Here is a 27,753-nt window from a genome sequence, read left to right on the forward strand (position 1 = left end):
AGAAAAGTAGTTGGATGTAAACCCTTACGAGGCTGAACACCTTCATCTGGCTGAACCCAGGCCTGTAGGCTGCTCAACTTTTCCTCGGTGAGGCAATGTTTAAAACCAGCTGTTATCTCCCAAGCTGTAGATTTTCTCCGCAGGACTCTCCTATCAGAGCCTTGCTGGGACTGTTGTGGTGGGATATTCCGTGTGCCAGGCTGTATGTTGTGCTTAGCCAGGGAGCACCTTAGGTTGGCCCTGCTGCCAGAGGATATTCAGCTGCTTATTCTGACACCTGAGCAATGCCCCCCTGTGCTGGCACAAGCTGTTGTGTGGCTAAGCAGCTTGAGGAGTTGAAGCCAACCTGTCATTGCACCTGTTACCCAGCCTGGCATCGGTAATCATTTTAGCTTACGTGACTAGATTAATTCCTGAACAATGAGGACCTTTTTAAGTGACCAGATCTGAGCTATGCTCAAACAGCAATGTGTTGATGATTTATTATTTTTACCCTTACATTTTCATCTTAAATGAACTTAAATGGCTTCAAAACGCCCTGAATTTATTCTGGGAGCTAAGATGGAGCACTGGAGCCAGCCTGTGCGGCTTCTTCTGTAGGGATAAACTGTTGCTTCACAATACGTATTTCCTCAAAACAATTGCACGGGGCTTTCTCAAAACACCGGTATTTACGTTAACAACAGCTGCCCTCCCAGGGCACCGGCGGGCAGCCCTCCCTCAGGCCCGGCCTCCCCTCACGGCGGCCGCAGCCCCGGCGGCCGCGCGCGCACAGGCGGCGGGGCGGCCTCGCCGCCCATTGGCGGAGGCGCTGCCGGTCCCCGCGGCGTCACGGGGCTTGCCGGGGCCCCGCCGCTGCCGCCGGTTCGCGGCCCGGTGCCGGGAGCGGAGGGGCCATGGCGGGGGCCGCAGCGCGGCGAGCAGGTCGGCGCCGGCGGCGGCGGCGGCGGGCGGGCGTGAGCGGGGGGGAGCCGCCGGCCGGGGGCGGTTGGGGCGTGCGGGAGGGGCGGGGGAGGCCCCGCCCGAGAACCGGTCTGGCGGGGCTGCGGTCGGAGGGGAGCGGGGCGGGCAGGCGGCCTCGCGCCCCTTCGCCCGTCGTCGGTGCTGCGCTCACGCCTCCCGTCTCCCCCCGCCAGGTCCCGGCTGCCCGAGGGAGGCCGCGGTGGCGGCGGCGCCGCGTCCCGGCGAGGCGAGTGGCTGAAAGCGGCGGCGGCTCGGCCCGCCTGCCCGCCCCCGCCATGGAGACGGACGGCCTGGAGTGGCTGCTGGTGCCCGTGCGGCAGCTGGTGGCGTGGGGCGCCGCGGGGGCCATGGTGTTCGGCGGCGTGGTGCCCTACATCCCGCAGTACAGGGACATCAGGCGGACGCAGAACGCCGAGGGCTTCTCCACCTACGTCTGCCTGGTGTTGCTGGTGGCAAACATCCTGCGGATCCTCTTTTGGTGAGTGGGTTTTGCACGTACGGGCGTGGATCTCCACGCTTCTAAGCCTTCGCCCTCGTATTCTGACTTCCAAGCTCTGATTTAGAATATTCGAGGAAATAATACCATTTATGTACTTTTCTTCCCCTCTCTTCAACATCAAAAACCTGTTTTGCCCTTAGCGGCTGAATCTGCGCCGAGTGAAATGAACTGGGCACAGGAGTGCTGCGTGTTGACCTTGCCAGATCTGATCGCTAGTCTTCTGGTGTTCCAAACACAACATTTTTTGACTCATTGGTAAATAAAAATGGTTTATTTTAAGTCAGACCTTTTTTCTTGCTCTTTTATCTTTCCCTTTCCCTCCAGCTCTGTTCTTTGAGTGAAGGCCCCAGTCCTGCGCGCTTGTTTTAACATCTAGTAGGTATTAAAGTTGCTGGGACGCTTGCCAGATGTTCCTGCATTTTCCTGAGATGCCAGCTGGCTTCAGAGGAGGTTCACTTCCGGAGCTCCACAGATGAAAGCATCGTAATTTGATAAGCAGGAAAATGGTGGGCTGTTTTTCAAAGCACATTCTTCCTGTTTCCAACATACTTTTCAATATTTAAAGGCACATTTTTTTTTCATAGTTTGATCTTGTGCTGTTGAACAAAGAATGTTTTATTAGGGCGTGCATGATTTTCATGAATAAATTTTATTAACTTATATTCCTTGTTACTTCTAATAACGTAGATGCTGCAGCATTGGTAACATATTTGAGAAACCAATGATGAGGAAGTCTGGGAAATGACTGCAACTAAGAACAGTTATTCTAAGAATATTTTGACTTAAAATAGTGCTTCGTAGTCTGCAAAGGACTGATAGATAACAAGCTACTTCCTTCTGTTTGTTTCCAGTTTCTTTTAAAAGCTTCGCTACTTCCTTAAGTATATGCAGCTTTCTGGATTCTTCTTCAGCAAAATCAGTGCTGCACTAGAGCAGGGAAAACAGTGGACCCTCTCCTGAGACCATAGCTAGCAGTTGAACTGAGGAATCATCACTAGATCAGAGCTACTTGTTGCATTGGAACTCTGTTTTCTTGGGGAAAAAGCATTTGCAGGAGAAGTGTATGGAATAGGTGTTGGAAAAAGCAAAAGGAAAGTAGAGGAGCTGACAGGAGGGGAGAAATTAAAGATTTTTTTTTGTTTGTTTTACTGAGGAAGCTGAAATATACAAAGGATTTACGGCTGAATGGAGATGCTGGCAGTTCCTAGGTAACCCAAGAGAGTGCATCTGTTAAATGAGATATGGAGTATGGAAGAACTGAAAAATCTTATTTTGAGTTGATTTTAAGTATATCTCATTAAGAGTTGTGCACAGGAATAAATACTGTGAGTAGTGAAATTTTTTTTTGATATTAACCTTAAAAGCTTTGTCAGCATTTGAAAAGAGAGAAAATGCAGTTACATTGGTTATGTGATTTATTTTTTTTATAATTATTTTATATTTTATTTTTTGCTGCATGTATTTAAGCTATATGATAGTATTACTCCTTGACACATAGTAGTTCTGTGTGCGCTCTGGTCATCTCAGAGCTTGTCAGTGACACTGAATGGCTTCATACATACACATAGACATATCTGGCATGGCTACAGCAGGAGCGTAAGGGATGCTGCTGGCTTGTGATACAGCCACTTCCACAGGGTTATAGTGTAGGCATGAGCCTGCAGAAACATTTCTATCTGTGCTTATAATGAAGTGTTTCTTTCTATTTCTATTTAGCTAAAAGACAGGAAAGAAGACTGGCATAACGATAATTCAGTGTTCACGGAGAGACAATATTTAGTTTCTCTACTTGGAAAGATTAGGCATCCCTACTAGTCCACAATAAACACTAGTAAGTCACAAATACGGTATTGAGGGTGGATATTGTCCTTGGCCATATGGTTGATTAAAGTAAGATAGCAGAGCGAGAGCCTCAGATTTATTGGAACATGTTTTAAATGCACCTATAGAGCAACTTGGCAAAACGATTTTTCTGTTAATTGCTTAGTGTCATCTGTAGCTGATGATATTATGTACCTTATCTTGGATGCAGCACTCTAGGTAATGTGACATAAGCATCAGAATTATTTTAATCATATATGTTATTGGAGAGAATTAGAAGGTTTTGGTATGTTTGATTTTAAATTTATTGAATAATTTGATCCATTCTTGTGCTTGAACAGAGCTGTTTATTTTGTTTTGCATATAATTTTCCCCAATCTGACTTTCAAAGTACCAGTTGATAAGACTAGTCCTCTTTCTTTTTAGCAAATCAATCCAGACCTTAACACAGGTCTCTCTTTTGAAATCTTCAGTGACATTTGGCTGTTATTTTCAATTGTTTTTAGTTTCTCTTCATTACTTTGTTACCATGTATGTGCCAGATTCATCCTTCCTGACTTCCCCTCCACCCTGATCCAAAAATAAGTACTTAAAATGGTAGTCTTTAAAAACTCTCAGGTTCTAATTGTGTTGCTTTGCAGGCTCTAATTATTTCTTAGGATGGCTGTTTGTTTATATTTTGACGTCAAAGACATTTCTCTAATTTGCTGGTTGTTTTTGTTGTTACTTCCAGGTTTTCCTTAATTTCATATATTTTTCTTAAACACAAGGGTCACAGAGCTGAATGTCACATTTTTTCGATCCATACACAACAGGAACAGACAGTTCCTGCCTTTTATGCCATGTTTACTATGTGTTTTCATTCTTCTATGTGCTGGTCTTTCTGTATCTGTGTCAGTCATAACAGATGTCCAGGCATCCAGTCCCACCTCTCCCCTCTGGCTCTACTCTGCCTGTTCACTTAAGCTCTGGGACAATTCCCTCATTTCCTATTTGTGAATGGGCAGATTCCACGCGTTCCTAGAACGCTACTCCTCTCCCTCTGATGTTCTCATGGAGTTTGACCTCCTCTCCAAATAGAGTATTTATTTCCAATTATTCTTGGCATATTTTTGTAGGTGGAGTGGTAGCACTGTGATGGTAGCTAATGAACAAAGCACTTCTGAGAGCAAAGATAACAATCCTGATTCCAGTTACCTCTTTTCAATTTCTTCTCCTCTGATTACACTGTTTCTAATGGTAAGCAATTTTTAAAGTCAGAGGACTTAGCACACTGCTTCTTCTCCTCATCTTCCTCCCACCTAAACCCTTAGTTTCATGGCTTGTTCAAAGAGAAGAGTGTACGTTTGCTGGTGATGACAGTAACACGTTATCTACTAAACCACTCTTCATGCTTCTCTGTTTCAGAGTATCTCAAAACTTCATCTTTAGAAAGAGAGTTCTGCTTTTGCTTTGGTGTGTTTGGCCTTGTCTGTTCCAGTAGTGAGCTTTATGCCAGACTTTCATGGAAAAGCAGTGGGAGAGGACTGGCCTGCAAAAATGAAAACCGCACATGGATAGCAGCGTGCATGAGTCCGTTTCACTTTGTTTATGCATACATGGCTTTCGTTTAGGAAAAAGAAAGTAGAAGTTTGGGTTTGCAAACTTTTGGTCTAATGTGTTGGCAGCCTGTTAAGTCTTTGTCCCTTTTAAAGAGGATTAAAAAAAATATCAAAAATAGACAGTCTGTGCCCACAGCATCACACAGTGGGGTCTCCATTTGCTAATGTGAAAAGTAGATTTTGTGCTGTGACTAGACATTATAAAGTTAGTTTTGTTTTCATAATAGTAATCTATTGTTACACAGTTATATAATGCTTCAAATCAGTGCTTACTTTGGGGCGCCAGGGTAGCTGCTTGTTGCAATTGATTGTCAGTATCAGCTGCTTCTTTGCTCTTGTCCTCTGCCTTTGTCAGTGCTGCTTCTCCTGTCTGTCTTCTTCAGACCCCATAGATCATCGTTTCTGACTCTCCACTCAGTTCAGCTTCGGGGCTGGTTGGCTTGGAGAAGGTCTGCGCTGTGGATAAAGATGAAGAGGCAGTACAAAACTCACTGCCCTCCTAGTTCTGCTACACATAAAAACCTATGACAAGCTCCAAAAAGTCTGCTGTCAATTTATTTTCCTCTATATTTTTGATAAAGCACTTCAGTACCATTTTTGTTAGCTGATTCTTACTGTACTTGCTAGAGTTAGCTCTGATTTCTTGTTCTAGATCGGTTGGTAAAATATCCAAGGGATAAGCGCTTTTACTGGTGCTTGAGCTTGGGGTGGTCAATGATCTGGTGAAGTTGTCTTACACTGTTCTGAAGTTGAGGGCTGGCTGCCAGCGTCAGAGCTCACTGTGGCACTTGAACACAGCGGTGACAAAGATGAACATGCCTGCTTGGTTCGTCTGCCCTTCAGTTTGCCAGCTGACTAGCTTTGAATTCCTGTGATCGAGAACAGGAATAAGAAGGTGAAGAGTTGTGTAATCAGTTGGGAGTGGAGCATGCAGAAGAATTTGCGAGAGTTCTCTCTCCCTGCCTTCATTGCCCCCTTTCTTTTGTTTAAAACAGAGCTTATAATGAAATAAATTACGGTTTCTTATATTATTAAAACCAGAATAAATAAATAGCTGGAGGAAAAAGAACTACAGATTCCCTAGAAGTCAGCAGTAGGCATTTTAGTTGTATCTTGGGAAAGTTCAGCCAAAAGCTTCCTGCTGTTTCCAAAAGCTTCCTGCTGTTTCCAGAGGGCTTTGGACTTTTTTTGGTTGTGCAGTCAATAAAATGCTTCATATAGTAGTATAACATAACTTGTATATTTTTTAAGGAAAATGATCTTCTTTCCGTGAGTTTTGAGATACAATTCTGTTGGCCAGTGGCCTAAGCCTCATGCAGTAACGTCAGAGAATCCAAACAACAGAAAGTAACACAAAACCTTCCAATTTTTGAGTTGTTCTTGCAAAAGTGTTGCCTTAAGGCAAACTCTGGAAACAAGTTCTGACAGTAAGGGAAAAGGTGGAAACTACTGAATTTTTTACTTTTTTTTTTTTTTATTACTTTTGAGCAAAGCTGTCCCCCCTACCCATTCCACATCAGTTCATCTGAAACAAACTCGGTTCTGAAAGCTGGTGCCAGTAGAATTGAGAGCTCTCTGCTGGAGTCTGTAGAATCAGCTTCCTGTTACTAACAAGCTTACTGAGACAGGTATGCAGCTGGAGGTGATCTGTAGGAAGGTGCTGGACTTGCTTTTGGATGGGGTAGGCTCCTACATGTTTATTTTGCTGCAACACCTACAGTGCCACTTGTGGATCAGGTCCTGATGTTGGGTGTTGCTTTGGCTTCAGGTAGTAGGCCAGTGGGGTCTGTAGGATGTACTGTGGGAAGGAGAAACTTTTAAGACTTCTGTTACTAAAATGAATACTGGTAGCTTTTTCCATACGGGGAGGGTGAGATGATGCTATAAATGTAACTTTGAGAGATTGCTTTACCTGTGGTCTGCTAGTGGAGTCTTGCTCAGGTGCTGAGAGCAAAAGTGCTACGCAATTCCTCCTCCTCCTTTTAAATGCCAAGTACAAAATGCACTGCTGTTCTGTACAGAGAGTAAAGGTAAAGTAGGATTTTGTATGCCCAAGTGGTAAGCTTGTTTTGGGTGCTCTGTAATGTCCTGGAAGTTTACATGTCAAGGAGGAGCTCACATAAAGAAATCCTGTTTTTAAACAAGTTTCTTTCTTGAGCTTCTTGCTGATTACATTCTGTGATTGTGTGGGCTGTCTTTTAAGAAAGGCATTGTATGCCTTTCCTGTGCCCAGGTGGTGGCATACAGTGTCCTGCATGCTTTCCATCTTGTTTAGGATCTTTAACTTCCCAAAGAGTTGGAAAAGTTGATCCAGGGTGGTGAAGCCTGTGGTAGCTTTGGTTGCTTGGTGGTTTCTACTATCGCAGTGAGTAGAACTGCCTTTGTGGGCTAAGGCAGTGCTGTGATGGCCCTGTGTAGGGGCGGGCACAGCACAAAGAGAAAGCCTTGCCCCAGACTGGGCGCTGCTGGGGATAGCAGACAGCAGCTGGAAGCTGGAATGGTGGCCGTGAGCATAGGAGGAAACAATGCGGTCGGGATGGTGGTGATCTGGCTGCACCAACAGCAATCAATTTCTTTTTGAGAGATGTTTTAGGAAAAGAGATACTGTTTAATGTATTTTGGGCTTCTTTTTCACAGGACTGGATTAACAGGATTGTTGCAGTAGGATTGAGGCATCCTGATGGAATTACGTAGTTTTCCCGATGACTAGTTAGTTTCTGCTGTGGCTTGAATGTCTTCTCCTCTTGTCTTCATCACCTGACTACGCATTAATTATTTTAAGGCTGTTGAAATACTAATAAAATGTAAGACCCTACCCTCTTCTTTATTTCACACACATAACTAGTACTAGTTCTTTTTGTTGTTAACAGTATTTTTACAGTGAAAAACTTTGTCTCTACGTAGTCCAACATTTGAAGTATGAGGTCTTTGAATATTGCAAATGTCATGGTTGATTGCATCGTCACGTAACGCTGTAGTCGTAGGGTGAAAATGCAGAATAATGATGTCATCCCCAAGGCTTCACAGTTGTTATTTTCTATGAACCTCTTCTAGTATCCTAAGGCTCTCCATCTTTCTCTCTTAGTCTACTTCAGTGTTCCTCCCCTCCCAGCTTCTGCCTTGACAAAGGCAAGAATAACATCTGCTGGACAGAAAGGAAAGCATCCTGAGCAAACAGAACGTGGGGACAGCTTGCTCTCCCAGCAGTGCTTGCATCTTGTAGTGCTCCTAGGTCAAGCTGGTTTGAGGAATCTTGCCTTGGCAGATCTTAATATCAGTGTGAAGTAGAGCAAGCAGCTTGGAGTGGTGTGTGTGTGTGTGTGTGTGTGGTTTTTTTTTACTAAGAATCTTCACAATTCTGGTTTACAGAACAGTTCTTGTGTGTTGAGAGTTTTGATGTGCTTTTTTAATTGTTAAAGAGAGAGAAGATGTGCAGTAATACTTCCAGTCTCATTTACGTTAAGGCTGTAGTGACGGCAAATTGTTACGAGACAGCAGGTGGCCGTGCTTATGCGTGTTTGTAGTGGGTGGATGTTTGTACTCTAAGCCATGCATTTGTCACACAGCCATTACTGAATCACCGATAGTCTCATCAGCAGGGGGAAACTAACCTTGCAGCAACCTGTGCTGGATTTACCATCATAATAGTTTCTAGCTCATTGCACTGCTAGCTCGGCCCCTCTTAAATACCTTATGATTTTACATGCAAGTGTATTTGTAATTGGAGAGGGTTTTTCTAAGCTTGGCATAAAAAGTTTTAACTGTGTGTTAATTTTAACTAAGTTTTAGCCAGTTTTTCCTCATTACCTGAATAGGAGACAAATACAACACCAGTAAATTCCAGTGGTTCAGGGGACGTTGGCCACAGTCAGCAACAGAGGCTGCATGAGCTTTGGTATCATGGGCATGCGACATAGACTGGGCCAACTTTTGTTCCTTCTACCTTACATTTTTTCCCAGCGCAGTGAAAGCCAGAGCACTCTGTGCTTGCAGTTATATGTATCAGTTGTGTTATTTACTTCCTTCCTCGTGAGGTCCTCCAAATGTGTTAAGATACTGGCTGTCGGGGCCCACCACAAATCCACTGATGGTAGAAGGAAGGGTCGGACTTCTATATACTAGTGAAGTATGTGTCACTGTTACTCTTCCAGTGGCATCTTTGACGATGATGTGGAGGCTCAAGGCGTTGTAGTTTTCTGGCTGTGCCATTGGGCAGGGAATACTTAGTCATTTTCCTTGGTGTGGGCTGGTTGGCTGCTCTGTACAGGAAGATTTCCAAGGAAGCTGGTCTCCTGTCCCTTATCAGTTGGTTCATAACAAGAAAAAAAATGTCTCTCTGTTGGAATGGTTGTAGTGTAAATTCAGTATCATGTAAGAGAGTGTGATGATGACCTAACATTTTTTTTTTTTTTTTTTTTTAACCAACAGAGCTCTGCCACTGAACTAGCCCAGGCATAAGAAATTATCTTTTACCATAGAGCAGGCACTGTCCAGAGGCGGTTATCGTGGCCTTGGACATGGTTGCAGATGGCAGTGTAGCTGAGTTCTCTGGCAGCGTGATGTGCTTGGAGAAAGGCGTTAGTAACTGCTGTCAGGGATCTTGGAAGGCCCGTGTAACATGGTGCAGGCTGAAGGAGCTGGGGAGTACAGCGATGTGTCTTCACCATTCTCAGCATCTCCGTCCTCAGAGCTGAGCAGAGAGAAGCAGCTCCGTGTGTTGTGTAGCCTTCCTATTGTTAATCTAATACCCTTTGAGGGCTGCATGTGAAAAGCTTCCACCTTTTACCCCTAATCCACTTAAGAAGCGTGTCTGGTGAGGATTGCGGAACTTCCATCAAACAATGCAGAAAGAGAAACTTGGAGTCATGAGCCTTCACTGAAGGGTCTTGTTTTCATGTGGCAGAACCTCATGCGATCATAGAAGAGAAAGCCCTTCAGCAGAGACTGGCCACGATCCAAATTTTTCTTTTTTTGTTATGTTCAGGAAAGCTCAGTAGGCCCCACCACACATCATCTGTGAGCTAATGGAAATTGAATTTGGGGCTGGGGGGAAGCGGAGAGGGCAAGAGAGGACAAAGTGTGAATGTTCAGTTCTAGTACCTTTTAGACTTCTTTCTTTCCCAAACCTTGGTCCAAATTAGATATAACCTGATGAGTGAGTAGGTGTGTTTTGCTGACCTGCTCCTCAGATATCTGGAGGCAGACAAAGCATGAGGCTTATGTTTTTTTCTTTTCTATGGGAGGAAGCTATGTTAATCCTACTAAGCTAATATCTGTGGGTATTTTTTTATAGGACAAATGTCCTCAACAATAAGAAATTGAGAGAGAGAAGTTTTGCACGGATGTCCTTGTGAAATCAATGGGCTATGTATATGGAGAGAACATGTAGCTGATCTTAGGGCAGCGTAACTCTCCAGTCTCTGTGCCGTTTCAACTGCTGTTGAATCTGCTTGTCCTTTCAATATAATAGGTTTGCTGCTGGTTTGAGAAACAAAAACTTAAGCTTCTAGTTTCACAATTACTAGGATCAGTCTGCAGGGAGGATGTTTTATCCAACAACCTTGTTACTCCTGTAAGGGGATTGTGACTCTGAGCCTGCTATATGGGCATCTAGATTTAGCTAGTGACTTTTTCTTCCTGGCCTTTCACACCTGTTACAGTAAGGGTAGTTTAGGGTTTCCTTTTTCAGGTGCTTAGGGTGAAAGAATGAAAAGTAACTGAATGCAACATTTGTCATCTTTGAGATGTTTTATATATTTTCCTTTCCTTTTTGTTTTTGTTTTTTAGGTTTGGAAGGCGTTTTGAATCCCCTCTTTTGTGGCAAAGCATTATCATGATCATTACTATGTTACTGATGCTGAAACTGTGCACTGAAGTTCGTGTGTCCAACGACCTAAACATAAAACGCCGCTCTTTTGCAGGTTAGTGACAGGAACTAGTTGTTGCAGAATGAACCTTTCTGAAAGCGTATTGCACTTGTTTTGGACAAAAGTTCTGCCTGAATTGCAACCCAGTCTCCTTTCTTGATGAATCAGTGTAGTGCTACTTGAACTTTTTTTTTTTTTTTGAAACCACTTCCTTCCAGATGAATGTTTAACGTTTTAGCTTTATTTTAAATGGGTCTTGGTTCAGTCTGGAAGTAGGAGTTCTTAATGTTTCACATCATGCCCTAGGATACAGAGCTGGCTGTCATGCAGTTATGCTAGCCTGGATATTTTTTAAGATCTTGTCCTGCATAAGAAATTTTCTTCTAGTATATTCTCTAATGTGTTCTTAGGTGGGAGTTAGATCCTGATCATACACTATTATCTGAGATCTTATTTTGCAGTTGCCAACACTTGCTTTTGCACAGAGTTTATTTTCTGCTTAATAAATTATTGGCTATCAAAACAGGAGGTGTTGTCATATCTTAGATGCAAAACTGTCTTTTTGTATACCTTTTCCTTTTTTTTAACGTGGGAGTTACAGGAACTTTCACGTATATTTTTATATAGTTGTTTATTTAATTTTTAGGCATTGATACTTCCAGCTGGGACCAGAGTATTATCCTTTATTTAATCAAATATTCTTGCTCTGCAGAATGTCTTTGTTTTTCTCCCCTCCCCCGGATAATGACATGAAAGGGATAGTTTTTGTTTTTTGTCTCGAGTGACTTTGACTTACAACATTTTATTTCACAGCTTATTACCAACAAGATCAGAATTAATACTACCAGCTTTTTGGCAGTTGTTTTACCAATATGGATGCATGATTTATTCTCTCCATCTGTTCTCTTCCTTCACTCCCTAAAAATCGAGGGTCTGATTTAGTTCCAGATATTCATGGCCTTCATTAGAAGGCAGTGGATACTGCCTGTGCAGTAGGGTAATATATCTCATAGCTGAGGAAACTACTTCCATCCCTGCTCACTGTGGAGTGTAGTGTGAAACTGTTCAGTTAAGTAAATTCATGTGGAAGGGGGGCTGCACTGCAGCTCCTGAACAAAAGCCAACGTGTCCTCCAGTATTGTTAGTCTGGCAGGATGAATGTTTTAAAAACTTAGTTTCATCCATATTTAGCAGCAATTAAATTCGGGGAGTATTTAGGAGGGATATGTATGCTTTCTGCCTCTCAATGCTTACATTTCATGAACTGGCAGAAAGGTTTCTCTGTTTGCACTTTATGAGGTGAAATTATCCTTGTGCACGTTTATGCATACTCTTGCAGGCTCCCTCAGTAACCTTTGGACAAAAAGGGAGGCTATTCAGTTTAGTATATAGCCTTCTTTAAACATCTCTTCCTGAAAGACATACAGTTTTTTATACCAGGTAATGGAAACTCCTCAAGGTTGTGCTGTGTCATTTGATCCTTTCCTGAAACTCAGCTTGTTACGTGTTTTACTAGCTAGAGAGATTGATTTTTACTTGTGGACCTTAATTATTTCTTTTTGTTGGAATACTTGCATCCTCCCACGAACTTTGAGACCAGTTAAAATCCTTTTCTTATGTGTGATGATTTTTCATCACTTACTTAAAAATCAATCTCAAATGTCATCAGGCCGGACAAAACAGACACACTAAGGACATTGACCCTCTGCGAGCTATAATGGGATGTCTCAGAACAAACATTTAATTGCATACTAAACTCCTTTCAAGTGAGGCAGAAGAGGGTTTGTATTTCAAGCATGTCGAGTGAGATCTGCATTTCTAATCCTACTTCTAATCTTATCTTAAGTTTTATGGTGATTCAGACAAGCTGATAAATCTGTGTACTTACTTTCTTTCCTCATAGTTTACCAGGTTAGTGGGAAGCTAGGTTTGAAGTCAGTGTTTTTCATGAACCTTTCAGAATCCTGAGTGGAAGGTGCAAGATTTCTGTATGATAGTGTAATTTATAATCCCTCATATGGCTGGTCTTCGATTTGAATCTTTTTCTTCTTTAATTTCTATCCTCCCTCTGAATGTTTCTACAAAATAATCCAAAATATTTAGAAAGTGAAGTTGTTCTTACTGCTTTCTTGTATTACTAGCAAATGCTGTGTTTCCTCCCTAGTCACATTAGTGTATTTTTATCAGTGTATCTTGAACTATGTGGGAGTTACCTTTTCCTTTTCCTTTTTTTTGTTTTCATTATTCTCACAGTAAGGTCACTTAATAGTCCTGCAAAGAGAAAGCAAGTTGAAAGTGGCACAGCCCATCTTGTGCTGCTGCTGTCTTCTCTGTCTTTTTGTTCTGGATATGTAAATTTAGCCTTAAACTGCAGGTACTGATTGGAAAGAGAATAAGCCCTCTTTATATGTCCAATTGTTGTATTACTTTTTTACACTTGACTGTATAGCCTGTTTTTAACCGTTCTGGATTGAAAGAAAATAAAAAAAGCATCAAGAGAACCACAAAAACTTTATTTTAAACCCTGTAATGATAGGGCAGTTTTGTCTTCTGCCTGTGACTACTACCTATGAAAGGTAGTGTTTACGTGAAGAAGTCCTCAGATGAAGTCAACAGGCATGAATGATAGCTTATCATCTTTTATCCTTTATTTAACACCATTTTAATTCAAGCTTGAATGTTTTACATGTAGATTTCTAGGCACCATTGTTGTGGTAACAGCTTTCCTTCTTCATTGCTGGTGTTTAAATCGGTGTCTGTCCAGCTGTATTTATGCTGTCTTGTTGACTCAGTACAGAAAGCCTCAAGGTTCAGTGCTGGTTTATTTTGTTAAAGCTGGTTGTGTTCAAAATGCTGTATTATTTCTGGGTCATAATGATGCTACCATGGTAGAGAGCTACATACTGAAAAACAAGATCCACGTGCCTAACTCATGTCTCGACTCCAGAATCAAGGCCTTTTCAGGAGGCTGAAGCAAGTTGCTCACAAATACAGACTGCTAAAAGCATCTAGTCACTCTTGGAAATGTTGACAGGCCAGGACAGAGACTTCATATGCTTGGAGTGACACTCTACTAAGGGTCTTCCTTTTCTTCCCCAGTATAAACCTTTACCCTCTTCTCAACAAAGATTCAGTTGCAGTTATGCCTAAGGCATTGTGCCAGATGTCAAGCGCCCTGAGTATATGAACTCTGCTGAAAACCAGTGGGCAACTTTTGTTAAAAACAGGTTCTTAGACATGTCTTTTTCTTACAAGATAGTGAAGGCTCCTTAAGTAGAACTTGTGGTTGTCTGGTCTTACACAAAGATGATTTTGTCTGGTCATTTGTCCAGTTTTATCTTCCTTCTGGCTGCTTATTTTCTTAACCTGCTTTATAACTTGTATCTTATTATAGCATCTTGATCTCTTGAGGAGCTCTGATTTTGTCACTGGAAAGCACTCTTGCACAATACATGGTTTTCAACTGGCAGGAAAAGGAGAATTAAAAATTTTACTGTGCAGAATGATTGCAGATGGGCTCTACTTTGTCCTTGTTGATATGAGTAGCTTGAGCTGAGGCTTTTTGAAACCATTTTAGAGCAGCATTTTTCCAGGAGGTAATGCAACTGTACTGACTTAACTGATTATATACGTGTGTATATATTCAATGTTTTTGGGCTAACAACTTGTTTTCTCTGATTGTGAGAAATATATGAAGTGAGAGTTAAGCTTTTTGTTCCACTGTTTTTAAGTCTTAATTTTCTCCCCCGGAGCAAATTGCTGTTGGGGATGTTCACTGAGACTGTTCTGGGCCTTCCTGCTGCTCGACCCTATCTTAATATCACTGGGTGGGAGCATTAGAGAAAGCATGGAGACTAAAATTTCTGTCATATTTTGTTTTGTCCTTTATTTTTTATAAGCAAAATATACTAACTGACTAAATTTGAACTAAAAGACCCACTGTTTCATTTAATCATACAAGTCTATTTTGTCTTTCCTTCCTTTTTTCCCCCCCTCAACTTTTTTTTTTTTACGTAGCTGCAGATAGTAAGGATGAAGAAATTAAAGCACCTCCCAAGAGATCCTATCTGGGTATGTACTGTCCAAACTCACTCTGCATGAAGTTGCCTTTTGAACTACCTATTTCATGCTTTGCCACTTTTTGTAACCATTTTTAGAAACACTTGCATGATCCACTTCTATATTAAACGTTTGCATTACGTTTTTGTGACATACTAAAGCGTGGTGCATGGTTTCGTTTTAATTTTCCCTTCCTCACTCTTAACCTACATAATGGAAAACATGCTTACAGTTCTGCTTCAGAAATCAGTTTTTGAAGGCAGTTGAATTCATTCCATTGTGTGTTTCAATAATATCTTTCTCTTTTTCCTTCCCTAAGGTAGAAAAGCAAAATACTGTGTGATACAGGGATCCATATCTTCATAGTCATATTCCTCCTCTTCTAGCCCTGCCTCTGGAGGAAACAATGGAAAATACAGGAGTATCTTTCAGCATTGTTCAGAATGCTAGATAAGAAATTTCCCACAACATCTGATGTTCAGCAAAATGCCTGCGTCTTTGTGATTTTTTTTTTCTGTGACTTGTTCCTCTCTTATAGAGTAGCCTCAAAATTGTTTCTTGGTAATTAGTAACGCCCTAAACTGAGAGCTTCCAATTGTTTTCAGTTTCAGAATTGGAATCTACGTTCTTTTGATTTGCCTAAGAGGAAATATTAGGTGCAAACTAGCCTTGTAGTGTTTTCAGCTCTCAGTAGCTAGGGAGACAGTTTTTGTCAAGTCATGGTGGTCTTTATTTATTTTTTTTAAACTAGTTGGGGGTATCATGTTAAGGTAGTTATACCAGCCACAGACACAAAAGTTGCCCAAAGTCAACTTTTATATTGGTTTAAAATGAATTGATGTAGAATCTCACACTGATACTTGTTATTCTCTGTTGCAATTCTCAAGCTAATAAGGGATCAATTAAAGATATACAGGGTAAAGAAAAGTATTCCTGGTGCAAAAGAGTCTCTACTTCTATATTTATCAAGTTAATTAAACTTGAGCAAGCTTTGAGAAACACAAAGAGAAGCATTAACCTGAGTACTGTCTTGAAACTGTAAGACCAAACCTGTAAGGGTTAAATAGACTCTTTCATTAATCTTCTGGACCTCTCCTTTCAGATTTAGGGGCAAAATGCATCTTAAACTGGTTTGTTGGCAGTATTTTGCAAAGTGCCTTTTCTTTTTGTGCTTTCAAAACATTTTTTCTGGACTTCTTATGAAACTGCTTTATTTTGCTGTTTTCTAGTTTGTGGTGGTTTTCACTGGCTTGCAACACTACCCAATGGAATGTAAAAGCTTTAAACAATTCTATCGGTTTTGCACCTATCTTCCTGTTGTCTTTTACTGATACTCAGAAATGTTTTATTTACAGCGGCAGAGCTAGAATCAGCTGCCTCTGCTCTTAGATACAATTGAGTGGGTTATTTCAAAATGCTTCATGTGGTTAAAATTAAACAGAAAAAAGTAACTTAATGTGACCTTTTATTCATTTTTGATTTTTTTTTTTTTGTTAAAAATTATTGCTTGGTGATTCAAGTGCTTAAAAAGGTTGATGTTTGTAGGAAAAAAAACCCTGTAATCTTAGTCTAACTGATTTAAATCTGAAACATTTGGTTAATAAATGGTGACTGAAGGTCATTTTGGAACTGCTTAGCAAAATAATGAGATGAATCGCATTATCACTAAGGAAAAGGGTAGTCTCATGCTCAGAGGTTTAATGATAGGTTGGCAAGTCTGTTCTCTGTTCAAATGGCGTAATTCTTACTGGTGCGAACAAAGTAAGAAATGTTTTGAGGTATTTGTGTATAGTATACGTGCAAAAGTATGCCCAAGCGGCCGTACAAGTGGGCTATACAGTGCTTTACATCACAGCATAAGTCATAGTTTGACTGGCAGAGGGTTATTAAACTGAGTGAGCTGTGTCCTGAGGTGCTGTTTGCTACAGCTTTGGAAAGCTCACTCAGAGTAGTTAAGGGGAGTATTTGCTGTATTCTCAAGTGGTATGAGGACATTCTCACAATGTCTTTTAATGAGTTTTAAGGAAAATTTTGTTCAAGAAGGAGAGATTGGCTTCTTCCTTTTCCCTGTTTATTTTGGTTTTCTGAAAATATTCTTCAATATGCTTTTAGACTCCAGAGATCATTGTATTAGTTTCTTTTTCTTGTTATATAGTAAACATTCTGCCTATTCTTTTTGGCTGTCCACGAAAACTATTATTGTAGATGTTGAAGCATTAATTTGAGAATGTACTGTGAAAGTTAAGGACACGATTTATTTATTTTTTCTTGATGAGGTGCTTTAGAACAAATCATAGAATCATTGAATGATTTGAGATGGAAGGGTCCTCTAAAATCATCTAGTTTGTGGATAAATGTCTTAATCTGTTTCACTGAAATGCAGTAAAATAAGAGTTAGAGGTTGTCACAGAAGTAGCAAAACACTAAACAAGACATTGCTCCAAAGATGTATTGTTTGAAACTGTTTCAAAGGGTCTCATTGACATGGCAGACGAGTCCCAAAGTGAATGTGATTTGTTTGATTTTCCAAGTAAATATTTAAACGCTTTGAAGGACGCTTCCAGTAGATGACAAGAGTGTTCCTCCCTTATGTGAAGCTGGTTTTAAAACTTTCTGTGCTGTTGAACCCTGAACCTTGCTTTTTGCCCAAACAGAAAGTTATCCAAGTAACAAGTTTTAAAGCAACAGTAATAAAATAAATAAAATGCAGATGATCTACCTGTTGCGTTAATATTTAAAATGACTTATTTTCTTTGGGTGAAAAATGTAAAATGTCTGTGCAGGTAAGTTCAGAGTTAGAACCTGCATAGTGTTGAAGACAAAAGAGCAATGTGAATGAAGTAGGCACAGTTATCTGCTACTCTGCTGTTTCCGCCGTGTCCTGGTTTCGTCTGGGATAAAGTTAATTTTGTTCCCAGTAGCTGGTATGGTGCTGTGTTTTGGATTTAGGATGAGAATAATGCAAATAACACACTGATGTTTTCAGTTGCTTACAGGAAGCAGTGCTTACACTCAGCCAGGGACTTTTCAGCTTCTCATGCTGCCCTGCCAGCGAGGAGGCTGGGCGTGGGTGCACAAGGAGCTGGGAGGGGACACAGCCAGGACCGCTGACCCATGTTGGCCAAAGGGATATTCCGTAATACCTGATGTCATGCTGAAAAGTAAAACTGGGGGGGTTAGCCAGGGAGCAGGTTGGCTGCTGTTTGGGGACTGGCTGGGCATCAATCAGCGGGTGGTGAGCAATTGCGCTGTACGTCAATTGCTGTGTATATTATTTTATCATAATAATAATAATAATTATTATTATTTTCCCTTCCATTTCCTATTAAACTGTCTTTATTTCAACCCATGAGTTTTACCATTTTTCCATTCTCTCCCCCATTCCACGTGGGGGGGGAGGCAACGACTGGCTGTGTGGTGCTGAGCTGCCTGCTGAGTTAAACCACTACACAGTTATCGTGACAGCCCTGTAAGTAACTTACGTGTTCACCTCTTCTTTTGTCCCTTAACTTTACTCAGGGGATTGGTTGGCTCGTGGTAAATTGGGAGTTGGCACACTCTGGGACGCAGCTGATACATCGCGTGCGCCGTGAAGGCTGTAAGCTTTTTTCAGTCAGCTCTCTGGCTCCCTCTGGTCGTAGTATTCAATTTGTCTGGGTCGAACAGGAGCATCCAGCTGGCAGACAAGCAGATGTGCGATGTGGTTGTCTGCGGGTGCTTACAGCGCGCTTCTCTGTCTAGGCCTCGCTAGCCTGAGCAGAGCCACAGGCGGTGGAGAAGCACAGTTTCTCTTTGCTAGTTATGTGGGCTTTGCATTGGTTTCAATGAAAGTGTATCTTTCACACCATAGTTTGTAGTTACTGAATTCCCTTTACAACTGTTGGGCAATTAAATACATAACAAAAACCCAGTTGTTGCTGGCATGCAGCTGTCACAGCCTCTGTCCCTGCATGACTGCAAATAGACACGAGGGGAGTTAAATACCTTCTTGCCAGGAGTACACATTCCCTTGTTAGACTCATGTTAAAGTGCTTTTTTTGGTCTTTTAGGAATGGAGTCTAGGAGAGGGGTTTGTGACAGTGTCTCTGTGTGAAACTAGGATTTTTTTTTTTTTTTTTTTTTTTTTTCTTCCCTTAAAATAGACTTTTAGCTGTTGAGGAATACAGATCTGCTTTGCCTGGTGGAATGACATCCAGCTGCATCGGCAGTTTGGTTGTGGTTCTGCGTGTGGTGGGAACAGTTACTCCCCCCTTCTTTCTCTGCAGTAGTATCTAATCCTTTTCAGAAAACATTGAAAATGAAAATCAGAAATGGAGAGTCTAAGGATAAAGTGGCAATTTTGAACTTGTTATAAAAAAATTCTTATGTTGAAAACTGTAGAATCTTATTTAAAATATATAGTTTTGGTTACTTCTTAGTTATGTTGCAGTTGAACAAATAGACATCTAGAAAATAATTTCTCTACCCAGTTATGGGTCTGTGCTGGAGACCTAAGATACTACTTGGGCATTTCATTTGGTGTGGTTGGGGAATTAAACCTGTGAATAAAGTTTAAATTTTGCTTTGCTGTATGTATTTTAACTGGAGGAAGAAAAGCTCATAGCAACATCCAGCCACATGAGGGTGCTCTCGGGTTTCCCAGACTTGAGCAGAGCCACTCACCTGGAACCTGTGAGGGACTGATCCTGCTTTCAGGCCTGTTGTGCTACCTGTAGAAATAGTGAATAAACAGATTTTGAAAAATCTTCTTTCAGGGTGAGATCCGGACTAATTAATTTAAGCTTACAGTTTCAAAATGAAACATCTAAATGTTCAAATGCAATCCGTTCGTCTGCTGATCCTGCAGATTAGGGAACATCTGTGCAGCAAAGCTCCTGCCTCAGTTGATAGAGAGATGTGAGAAGCTTTTCCAGGTGCTTACATCTTGAGCGTGTCACATGCCTTTACATGCTTGATCACATCTAAATCAGAATGGTTAGACTTGTTCTTTAAACAAGGGTCATGGAATAATTTGGCGTGGAAGGAACCTCTGTGGTTATCTGATACAGCTCCCTGCTTGAAGCTGGTCCGATGGGATGAGGTTGCTCAGTTTTGTCCAGGTGAGTGTTGAGTGTGTCCACAGATGGAGATTCCACAACCTTTCTGGCACCTGTGCCAGTGTGACCGTCCTTGTGATGGAAGTTTTTCTTCCATCTAACTGGAATTTTCCCTGTTGCAACGCATGTCTTCAACCTCCGGTCACCATGTGCCTCTAAGGAGAGCCTGCCTCTGTCTTCTCTGTACTCTCATTAAATAGTGGTAGGCAGCAAGAAGCCTTGTCTTCTGGAGGCTGAAAAAAGTCAGTTCTCTTAGTCTCTTCATGTATGCCATGTATCTCAGCCCGTTAGTCATCTTGGTGACCCACTTCTGAGTTCATTCCAGTACAACAATGTCTGTCTTGCACCTCGGGGCACAAAACTGAACACAGTATTCCAAACAGGGGCTCGAGGGTGTTGAATAGAGAGGAGTAAACACTTCCTTCCACCTGCTGGCCACACACTTACTCAACTGTATAGTTCAGTATGCAATTGGCTGCCTTTGCCACAAGGGCATACCACTGACTCTTGTTCAGTTTGCCAGGCTCCCCTCCACTTTTCCACAAGCCTCCTCTCTAGTAAGGCAGCCCCCTATAGCCGTACTGTGGCATGTTGTTATCACTCCCCAGGTGTGCAGCTGCACTGAACTTCATGGTATTCCTGTCAGCTCGTATCGCTATCTCTTTGAATAGCAGTGCTACCCCCAGTCTATCAAACACTCTCCATAACTTGGTATCATTCATGAACTTCTTATCCAGGTTGCTAATAAAACATTAGGGAGTATTGGCCCTAGTATTGATTGCTTAGTAGGTTGTCTTGTAACTGATCATCAGTTGTATGTTTTTCCATTGAGAGGAAAAATTCCTAGAGCCTGGTGGCTCAAGACAATTTTCTGCACTCTTTAGTGTCCGCTTACCAGTTGATATCTTGCTAGTAAGCATATTGTAGGAGACTGTCAACTGCTTTGCTAAAGGCAATATAAACAATATCCAATCCTCTCTTCTTTCCCTTAAAGTCAGTCATCTCCTAACATAAGGTAATCATGTTCTAATGCAGTTTGCCCTTTGTAAATCTGTGCTGTCTGTTACTAGTTGCCTTTTTGTCCTTCGTGTGCTTTGAAATGGATTGGAGGAATCATTTTCTTCCATATTTCTTCCATAATCCTCCTAGCGATAAGGTTAGGGCAACTGGCATGTTGGTTCCACAGATACTCTTCATTGTAGATGGGTGTGATTTTTATTTTCTTTTTTTCCTTTTCCTTTTTCCTACCGTTGAGAACCCATCCCAATCACCATGAACTTCCAGAGGTGACTGAAAACATCCTTGCAAAGGTATAAGCCTTGCACTTTCACATCCTTAGATACTTGCCATCGGGATCCCATGACATGTATAAATCCATTGACATAAGTGCTTCCAAACTCATACCTTCATCATCTGTGGGTAATGCTTCACACACTCAACCCTGTTAGTAGGGCTCAGGAACTGTAGAGGGCAGACCTTGCCAGTGAAAGTGCATTAAAGCACAGCTATATTAATGCAAGAAAGTAGAATGTAAGTTTAAATCCAAGAGAATTAGTTGTCTAGCTTTCGTGATATCTTCCTTTGCTGCCTGTCTCATGTCTTTCAGTTCTAAGCAAAGTAGGCAGGTGAGAAGAAACCAGGATTTTCTATATGATGGCCAAGTTGACAGACACTAATCTCCCTGCAGACTTCCAAAAAATCTTCCAAGTTGAAGTACTTTTAGTTCTTAGTACAGATATGTTGGTAGCACTGTTTTTTCAGTGGTTTGTAACACAGGATGACAAGAAGTACGCTTAAAGAAGTGTTGTTACCCAACTTTGTTCAGACATAATGGATTGGCTAGACAGCTCTCTAGGGAAAAAAATCTGGCTGCAGCACACTTTTAGGGTCTTGTTATAGATCCAGACACATCTATATTATGTAGATTTCATGTATTTCTAAAGAACACTGTCTTTGCATTTATATAAGTGATTTAGAATCAGCAGTTCAACACCTCAACAGGGTCAATTCATTAACAGTTCTGTCCTGTACAAGAGATGGGGGGATGGCTCGCACTCAGTTTCTGCTGATGATTCTTGTAAATAGACTCGATATGAAAGGCAGACATGCTGTCACTCTGGAAAGCTGCTCATTTGATACATGCTCAGGACTCCTACTTCCATTTACAATTTGTCTTGGTCTGTTGGAAATAAGTCCGCCAAGATAGCCATACCCCCTGCAGTATATGGAGTTGGGAGCAATGGTCAAGGAGGTGACCCAAAGTCTGGTACTTAGAAGTGCTGAGCTAGGTGGCAGCTCTCACTTGGTCCCAACTGCAATGATGTTACAGGGGGCTTGTGTGACAGTAGGATGTCTGAGCTGGCGTAATGCACTTTATGAACTGAGCTATATGTGGAGCTGATGGTAAAGGACCGTCCTTATTCTTGCAGTCAGCCTGATCTATTTTTTCCACAGCATTTTGTGTCCTTTACGTTTTATTAACCTTCTGTCATTTAAAGTGCGCCGGGAATGTAAAATTAATAGTTTCTGCTAAGCTAGAAATAGGGAACACTTTTACTAAGACTGCTTTTCAGAAGGTCTTATATATTAATAAAGGTGTTAATAAGGCATTTCCTTATGCTGGATATTGGAAGGCATGTATCACTGCAGCATTGTTGCTGTTTCACGGGGGGAAAAAAGAAAAAATGACCTTTTCTATTTAAACCCAAGTGTCATGTTTTTAACTTGTAATGCACTACACTGACTATCCTTGAATGAAAACGATTAGGGATAACTTTATTTTGCTGAAAGATTCCCACCTTCATGCCCTACGCACTCCCACTTTACAAACAGTGATTTCCCAAAGATACATTTACTAGAAAAGGATTTACAAGCCCTAGGTAGATTTTTCAAGTAAGAAAGAAGAAAAATCTTTGGTACACTCCAGTTAGCCAGTCTCCCCGGGCTGTAAGCTTTTGGGAGAAGATGCAGGAAATTCCATTTTATGCCTGAGGTCTGAAACCAGAAAACTAAGCAGTGGATTAGACTTTATCTAGATCGCTCAGGTTTGGTGAGATGAATACTGACTGTGCTCTGTGGTACTGAGGATCAGCATTGCATTGCATAAAACTCCCCCCTCTCTGTTATTGAGTTTTGCTTACTAACTATTCTTTTAAGACAATGAGTTCACAGTTGTCTTTATTAATGTTTATTTTTGTGTTATTTTTTATGACCCTGCAGGCCCAAGGCATACTGAAGAGCAAAAGGCAAACAAGGACCCCTCTGGTACAAGTACCAAATTGTCACTTCTGATGCTGGCAAATTAACAGGTTGTCCGAAGAGCAACTTACTAATGCTGGCAAGAAGAAATTTGTTTAGGAATTATTCCTAGGCTCTGTTCCCAAATGCTGGGGAGATAGGCATCGTTAAGGAAAACAGCATAGAGCTAGGTGTTCAGTGCAATGGCTGTTTAATGGGAACACTGCAGTAGCACAGACTTGGCTGACACATAGAAGCTAATAGCTAAACTCTTGGTTTGTCGTATTTCGGATAACGTAAGAAATCTATTTCTTCTGAATTTAGTGAATTTAGAAGAAATATCTTCTTTCTATGCCTGTACTCTGTCTCATCATGACAGTCAACTTTTGAAGAAATGCAGTACATTATCATCTCCCTTCCCTCCCTCCTGGCATGATACATTTTATTGTTACATGCACCCTAAATAAATGATTTTAGAAGAGATAATTGCAGCAGATGTTAGGACAAATGGTTTAGACATGAGTATTTTTAAGAGGCATGTTTAAAAAAAAAAGTTAAAATGAATGTTAAAGTTGAGACATACAAATTAATAGCACTGTAATGTATCTGGAAAGAAGAACTTGCCCATCTCTTGCATAATGAAATAAACACAAGTTTTTGCCTGTGCGGTGACAAATTACATTTTTTTTATCATGTTAGAAATACATTAGATGTTCATGTATTAGATTGCTTTTACTTGCAACTTATGTCAAACAGTTTTTGTTTAAAAACTGATTTCAATTGAACTGCAGAATAACTTATTTAAATTAAAAAAAATTGTAAATAAGCTACAGTATATTGCATGTTCATTTTGTGGGAACATACTTTTTAAAAAAAATACTGTATTTTTTTTAAAATCTATTTTTGATAAATTTTCAGTAAAATTCATTTGCTCATCTTTTTTCTTATCTCATTCTTTTAACTCTCAGTCATTCTTCAAAGACAGAGAGGGAAGCATGTGTTCATTCAGTTCCCAATCATTGTTTCCCATTATTTGAATAAATAAGGTATTTTTATGGAAAAATCTTCAAAAAATAAAATAATTGTTCTTGCAGAAGCAAACAAAGCTTTCTGAGGTCTGGTTCCAGTGAAATGGTTGGTAATTATTTAGATTTAGTATTTGACTCTTTAAAGCTATGCAGTAGATGCACAGTGATTTAATTAATATAATAGATTGGTAATCACAGGCCTCAGTTAATGTTTGTAATCATATTTTTAATTTTTTGATAGTTCTGTTCTTCAGAGTAAATGTTATAAATTTTAAAATTTCATTTTATCTTGTTACTAGAACGATTATATACACTCTGTCTGTGTGAGGAGATGACAATGCTGAGTGAGGTTGGGGAAGAAAGAATGTAACCTAGCTGTTCCTGAGAAGGTGTGTCCTGTATCCTCTTGAATCAGTAACAGATGAGGTAGCTTTTTTTTCTGCAAATCATGAATTTATGGTGAGAGTCAGAGCATACGCAGTCTCCATTCAAATGCTTTCATGGCTAGTAATAAGCATGTTTTACTCCTTGTGGAGGAAAGCATACCACCAGTAATTCTGAAGTTCTTCATGTCTCCTTTCATATGCATTTGTTATGTGCCCTAATTTCTCTTTGCTCTGCTCTGTGATCAGTATGCGTTACACATATTGCATCAGGATCCTACGTTCCCTCCCATGGGTAGGGGAAAAATCCAAAACCCAGAATTCAGTTCTGACAGATTTATTTTTACTTGCATTGTAGATTAAAAAAAAAAAAAAGGGGGGCAGTCTTGTTCAACCTGGGTGGATTCCTTGGAGGCATAGGAACTAGAGAAATGAAGACAGATCCTGATTATTTCAGGGAAACATTTTTTATTTTTAATAGCTGCTTAAAGCTGTCTCTTTTACTATTACTTATTGCAGCTCAAAAGCCTGATGAGAGCTTTGGAGATTAAACATTTTAAATATTCAAAATATCTCTTTCTTCAATGAAGATTTATGAGTTTTAGGATTTTTTTCCCTCCATCAGAATCAGGACCAATGTAGCTGTTTCTAAACTAGAAAGACTGCTTTGTTTTTATACACACTAGCCTTTGTGGGTTTCCTGCCCTCTGTGGGTTACTTATTTACACCTACAGCCCCCACCTACCCCACTTTTAAAACCTGAAGAAAAAGGATTTTCTCCTTATCTCCAATTTTTATAGCCTTTGGAAAACAAAAACAAAAACTGTTGCTGTTTTTGGAAATTCTCTACTCTCTTTCACACTTTTTTTTTTTGGTCCATTTATACAAACCAGCAAAACTTGGAATGACTCCTCGCCTACTCTGAAGTTTTACATTGCTGTGCTTTCTTTAGTCTTTTCACCCTTTGGCATGTAAAAAATCAAAGCAGTTGTTTCAGAAAATTTAATTTGCTTTAAATTCCTTACTTTGTCTTCAGAGACACTATTTACTCTCTTATGCCTTACTTCTCACTCCCTGTTGGGAGTGGGATGTAGTAGAACATGTAACTGTGCACTGAGGGAAAATAGCAAACTTAATATCAAAATGGCTTAAGATAATCTTTATCTACGAGGTCCTTGTTAAATTTCTGTGTGCAGTGGCTGTCAAAGAACAGCCTTTGACAGCCACTGCACACAGAAATTTAACGAGGAACTTGTGGGTAAGACTGTTGTTCAGCAGTTAATTATTTATGGTTCATCAGCTGTCATTTCTGCATCCCCTGCACTCCTGAGTAAGGGATGTGTAAAGGACGTGGCAAAGGAAGGCAAATTACTGCATCGCTTGGTCAGGAGAACAAGGACTGTAACCTGTGGTGACAGAGTCATCTAACTGGTAGACACTGACAGCGTACTGTCTTCTGTTTGCTTTGGATTTTTTGTTGTTGTCATTTTAAAAACTAATTATATTTATAATGGGGCATAACAGCCAAAGGCTTTTGCCTCCAGCAGTGGCTGAGTGCCAAACCGTTTGGCAGCAATGCCTGCCTAAGATAGTCCTGATCCTCCTCCTCCCCTCCTGATACTCACTCCCCCTCCTGCTTATCCCAACCTCCTTGCTCCCACTTTCTTGCTCTCGCAGTGGTACTGAGAAAACTGTTCCTGGGATTACATTTCGAACCAAATAAAGAACAGATCTGGCTGATGATGCAGGCTTTTTTTTTTTTAATTTAAAAAAAAGTCCACATTCTTCATCTTCAATAAGAACTAGTTGCTTCAGGAAACTAAACAGTTGTCTTGTTGCAGCTTGAGGGGGATGAGAGGGGCTTAAACTTCTGCTTGGAAATGTGAACAGTTTGTGAGTGCATCACCTGCATTGCAACCAAACTCACCTTAAATCTACTATTGCTACCTTTCTTTCCAGATCTTGAAGACACCTTGACTACAGGAACGTTAAACTGTAGACACAAGGCGTTCAGAAACCCTGTGGTATTCAAAAATGCATCTTGCTTAACAATCACTGCTCCTGTCAAAGCAGGGATTTATCTGTGGTCAAACTAAACAGCTGGGAAGTTGAAGGGGAAATTCTGTTTCAGGGTAGCTCTGTTTCACTTGGCTCCTCCAGTTACAAGTGCTGTAATCAGTAAAGCAGTCTGCAGGCACTCAAGTGAAACTCTGTATGGGTCTCCCTCCCTATAAATTCCTCCTGCTAATGTAATGAAGTCATTTGTATGGAAATTTCTCCTGTTTGGTCACCGTATACAGTAATTTAGATCTCTGGAGGCATGTGGTAAATAGAATAAGTTTTGGTTTAAAGGTTGTAAGAGAACACTGCAGGCTATGTAGGTTCTGGAAAACTTACCACTGCCAGAAGGCCCTTTTTTTCCTTTCCTTAAAAAATCCTATGGAATAAAATTGTTTCCAACTTCATCTACCTGAAAAGCATTTTTTTTTCAAAATGGATGATTTTCCATCATTAGTACTAAAAGTGCTGGCATGCTTACCTGATGTTTATGCTAGCAAATGAGAAATTATATTTGAGATTTTTCTGCTAGTGCTGCCCAGAAATTTGTGAATCGATTGTTGGGGATAAAGGTTGTCACTGGTGGATGATCACATGTTCACAAACACACGCATAAATGATTTCAAGGAATTTGTTTGATCGCAGTTGCTTGTCTGTAAAGGGTAGGATTTATGCTGAGACAAGATGCTTTCTGACCTGAATAGGTCTAGTGACTGGGTGGTCCCTTAGGATGTAGAAAAACCTGTGCTGAAGGTCCTTATTTCAAACCAGAGAGGGTAAAAATTTGAATCTATTTCCCAAATCCCTCCATCTGAGGATTCTGAGGTGTTAAACTACTGATACTGAAAATGGGTCATTCTGAGGTTAATTTAGGCAATTGCCAGGAGATGTTTAGCAGGCCACATGATATACTTTAGCAAAGGAGGCAGCTGCACAATGCATTACTTTGTTTGGGTACTAAATTAGTAGGGCCAGTTTGGGGGTTAGAATTTGTCTTGCCTGGTGGTGGGTTACCTAGGAAAAGGACTAAACTTTCAAAAAAAGATCCTAAATGAAGAGAGGAGTTTATATTTTTAGGAAGACTGTTTAGCTTTGTGTTGTATACACGCTTGCAAATGCATGGCTGACTTCAGTTTCTGAA

General features: G+C 40.8%; 1 protein-coding gene across 3 annotated transcripts in view; it reads left to right on the forward strand.

The window, feature by feature from the left end:
• The first annotated feature begins 819 nt into the window (after positions 1-819).
• SLC66A2 (solute carrier family 66 member 2) overlaps positions 820-27,753 on the forward strand; it is a 54,339-nt gene continuing 27,405 nt past the window's right edge. Inside the window, exons 1-4 of one of the 3 annotated variants that reach the window (XM_035549725.2) lie at positions 820-924; positions 1,137-1,441; positions 10,672-10,805; positions 14,769-14,822. In XM_035549725.2, coding sequence (XP_035405618.1) covers positions 1,239-1,441; positions 10,672-10,805; positions 14,769-14,822 — 391 coding nt within the window. In that variant the 5' untranslated portion in view covers positions 820-924; positions 1,137-1,238. Of the gene's footprint in view, positions 925-1,019; positions 1,442-10,671; positions 10,806-14,768; positions 14,823-27,753 lie in introns of those variants that run through there. The other 2 variants (XM_035549726.2, XM_050708920.1) reach the window with 2 other exon arrangements.

The sequence above is a fragment of the Cygnus atratus genome, chromosome 2, assembly GCF_013377495.2.
Source record: "Cygnus atratus isolate AKBS03 ecotype Queensland, Australia chromosome 2, CAtr_DNAZoo_HiC_assembly, whole genome shotgun sequence".
In the NCBI taxonomy this organism is placed as follows: domain Eukaryota; kingdom Metazoa; phylum Chordata; class Aves; order Anseriformes; family Anatidae; genus Cygnus; species Cygnus atratus.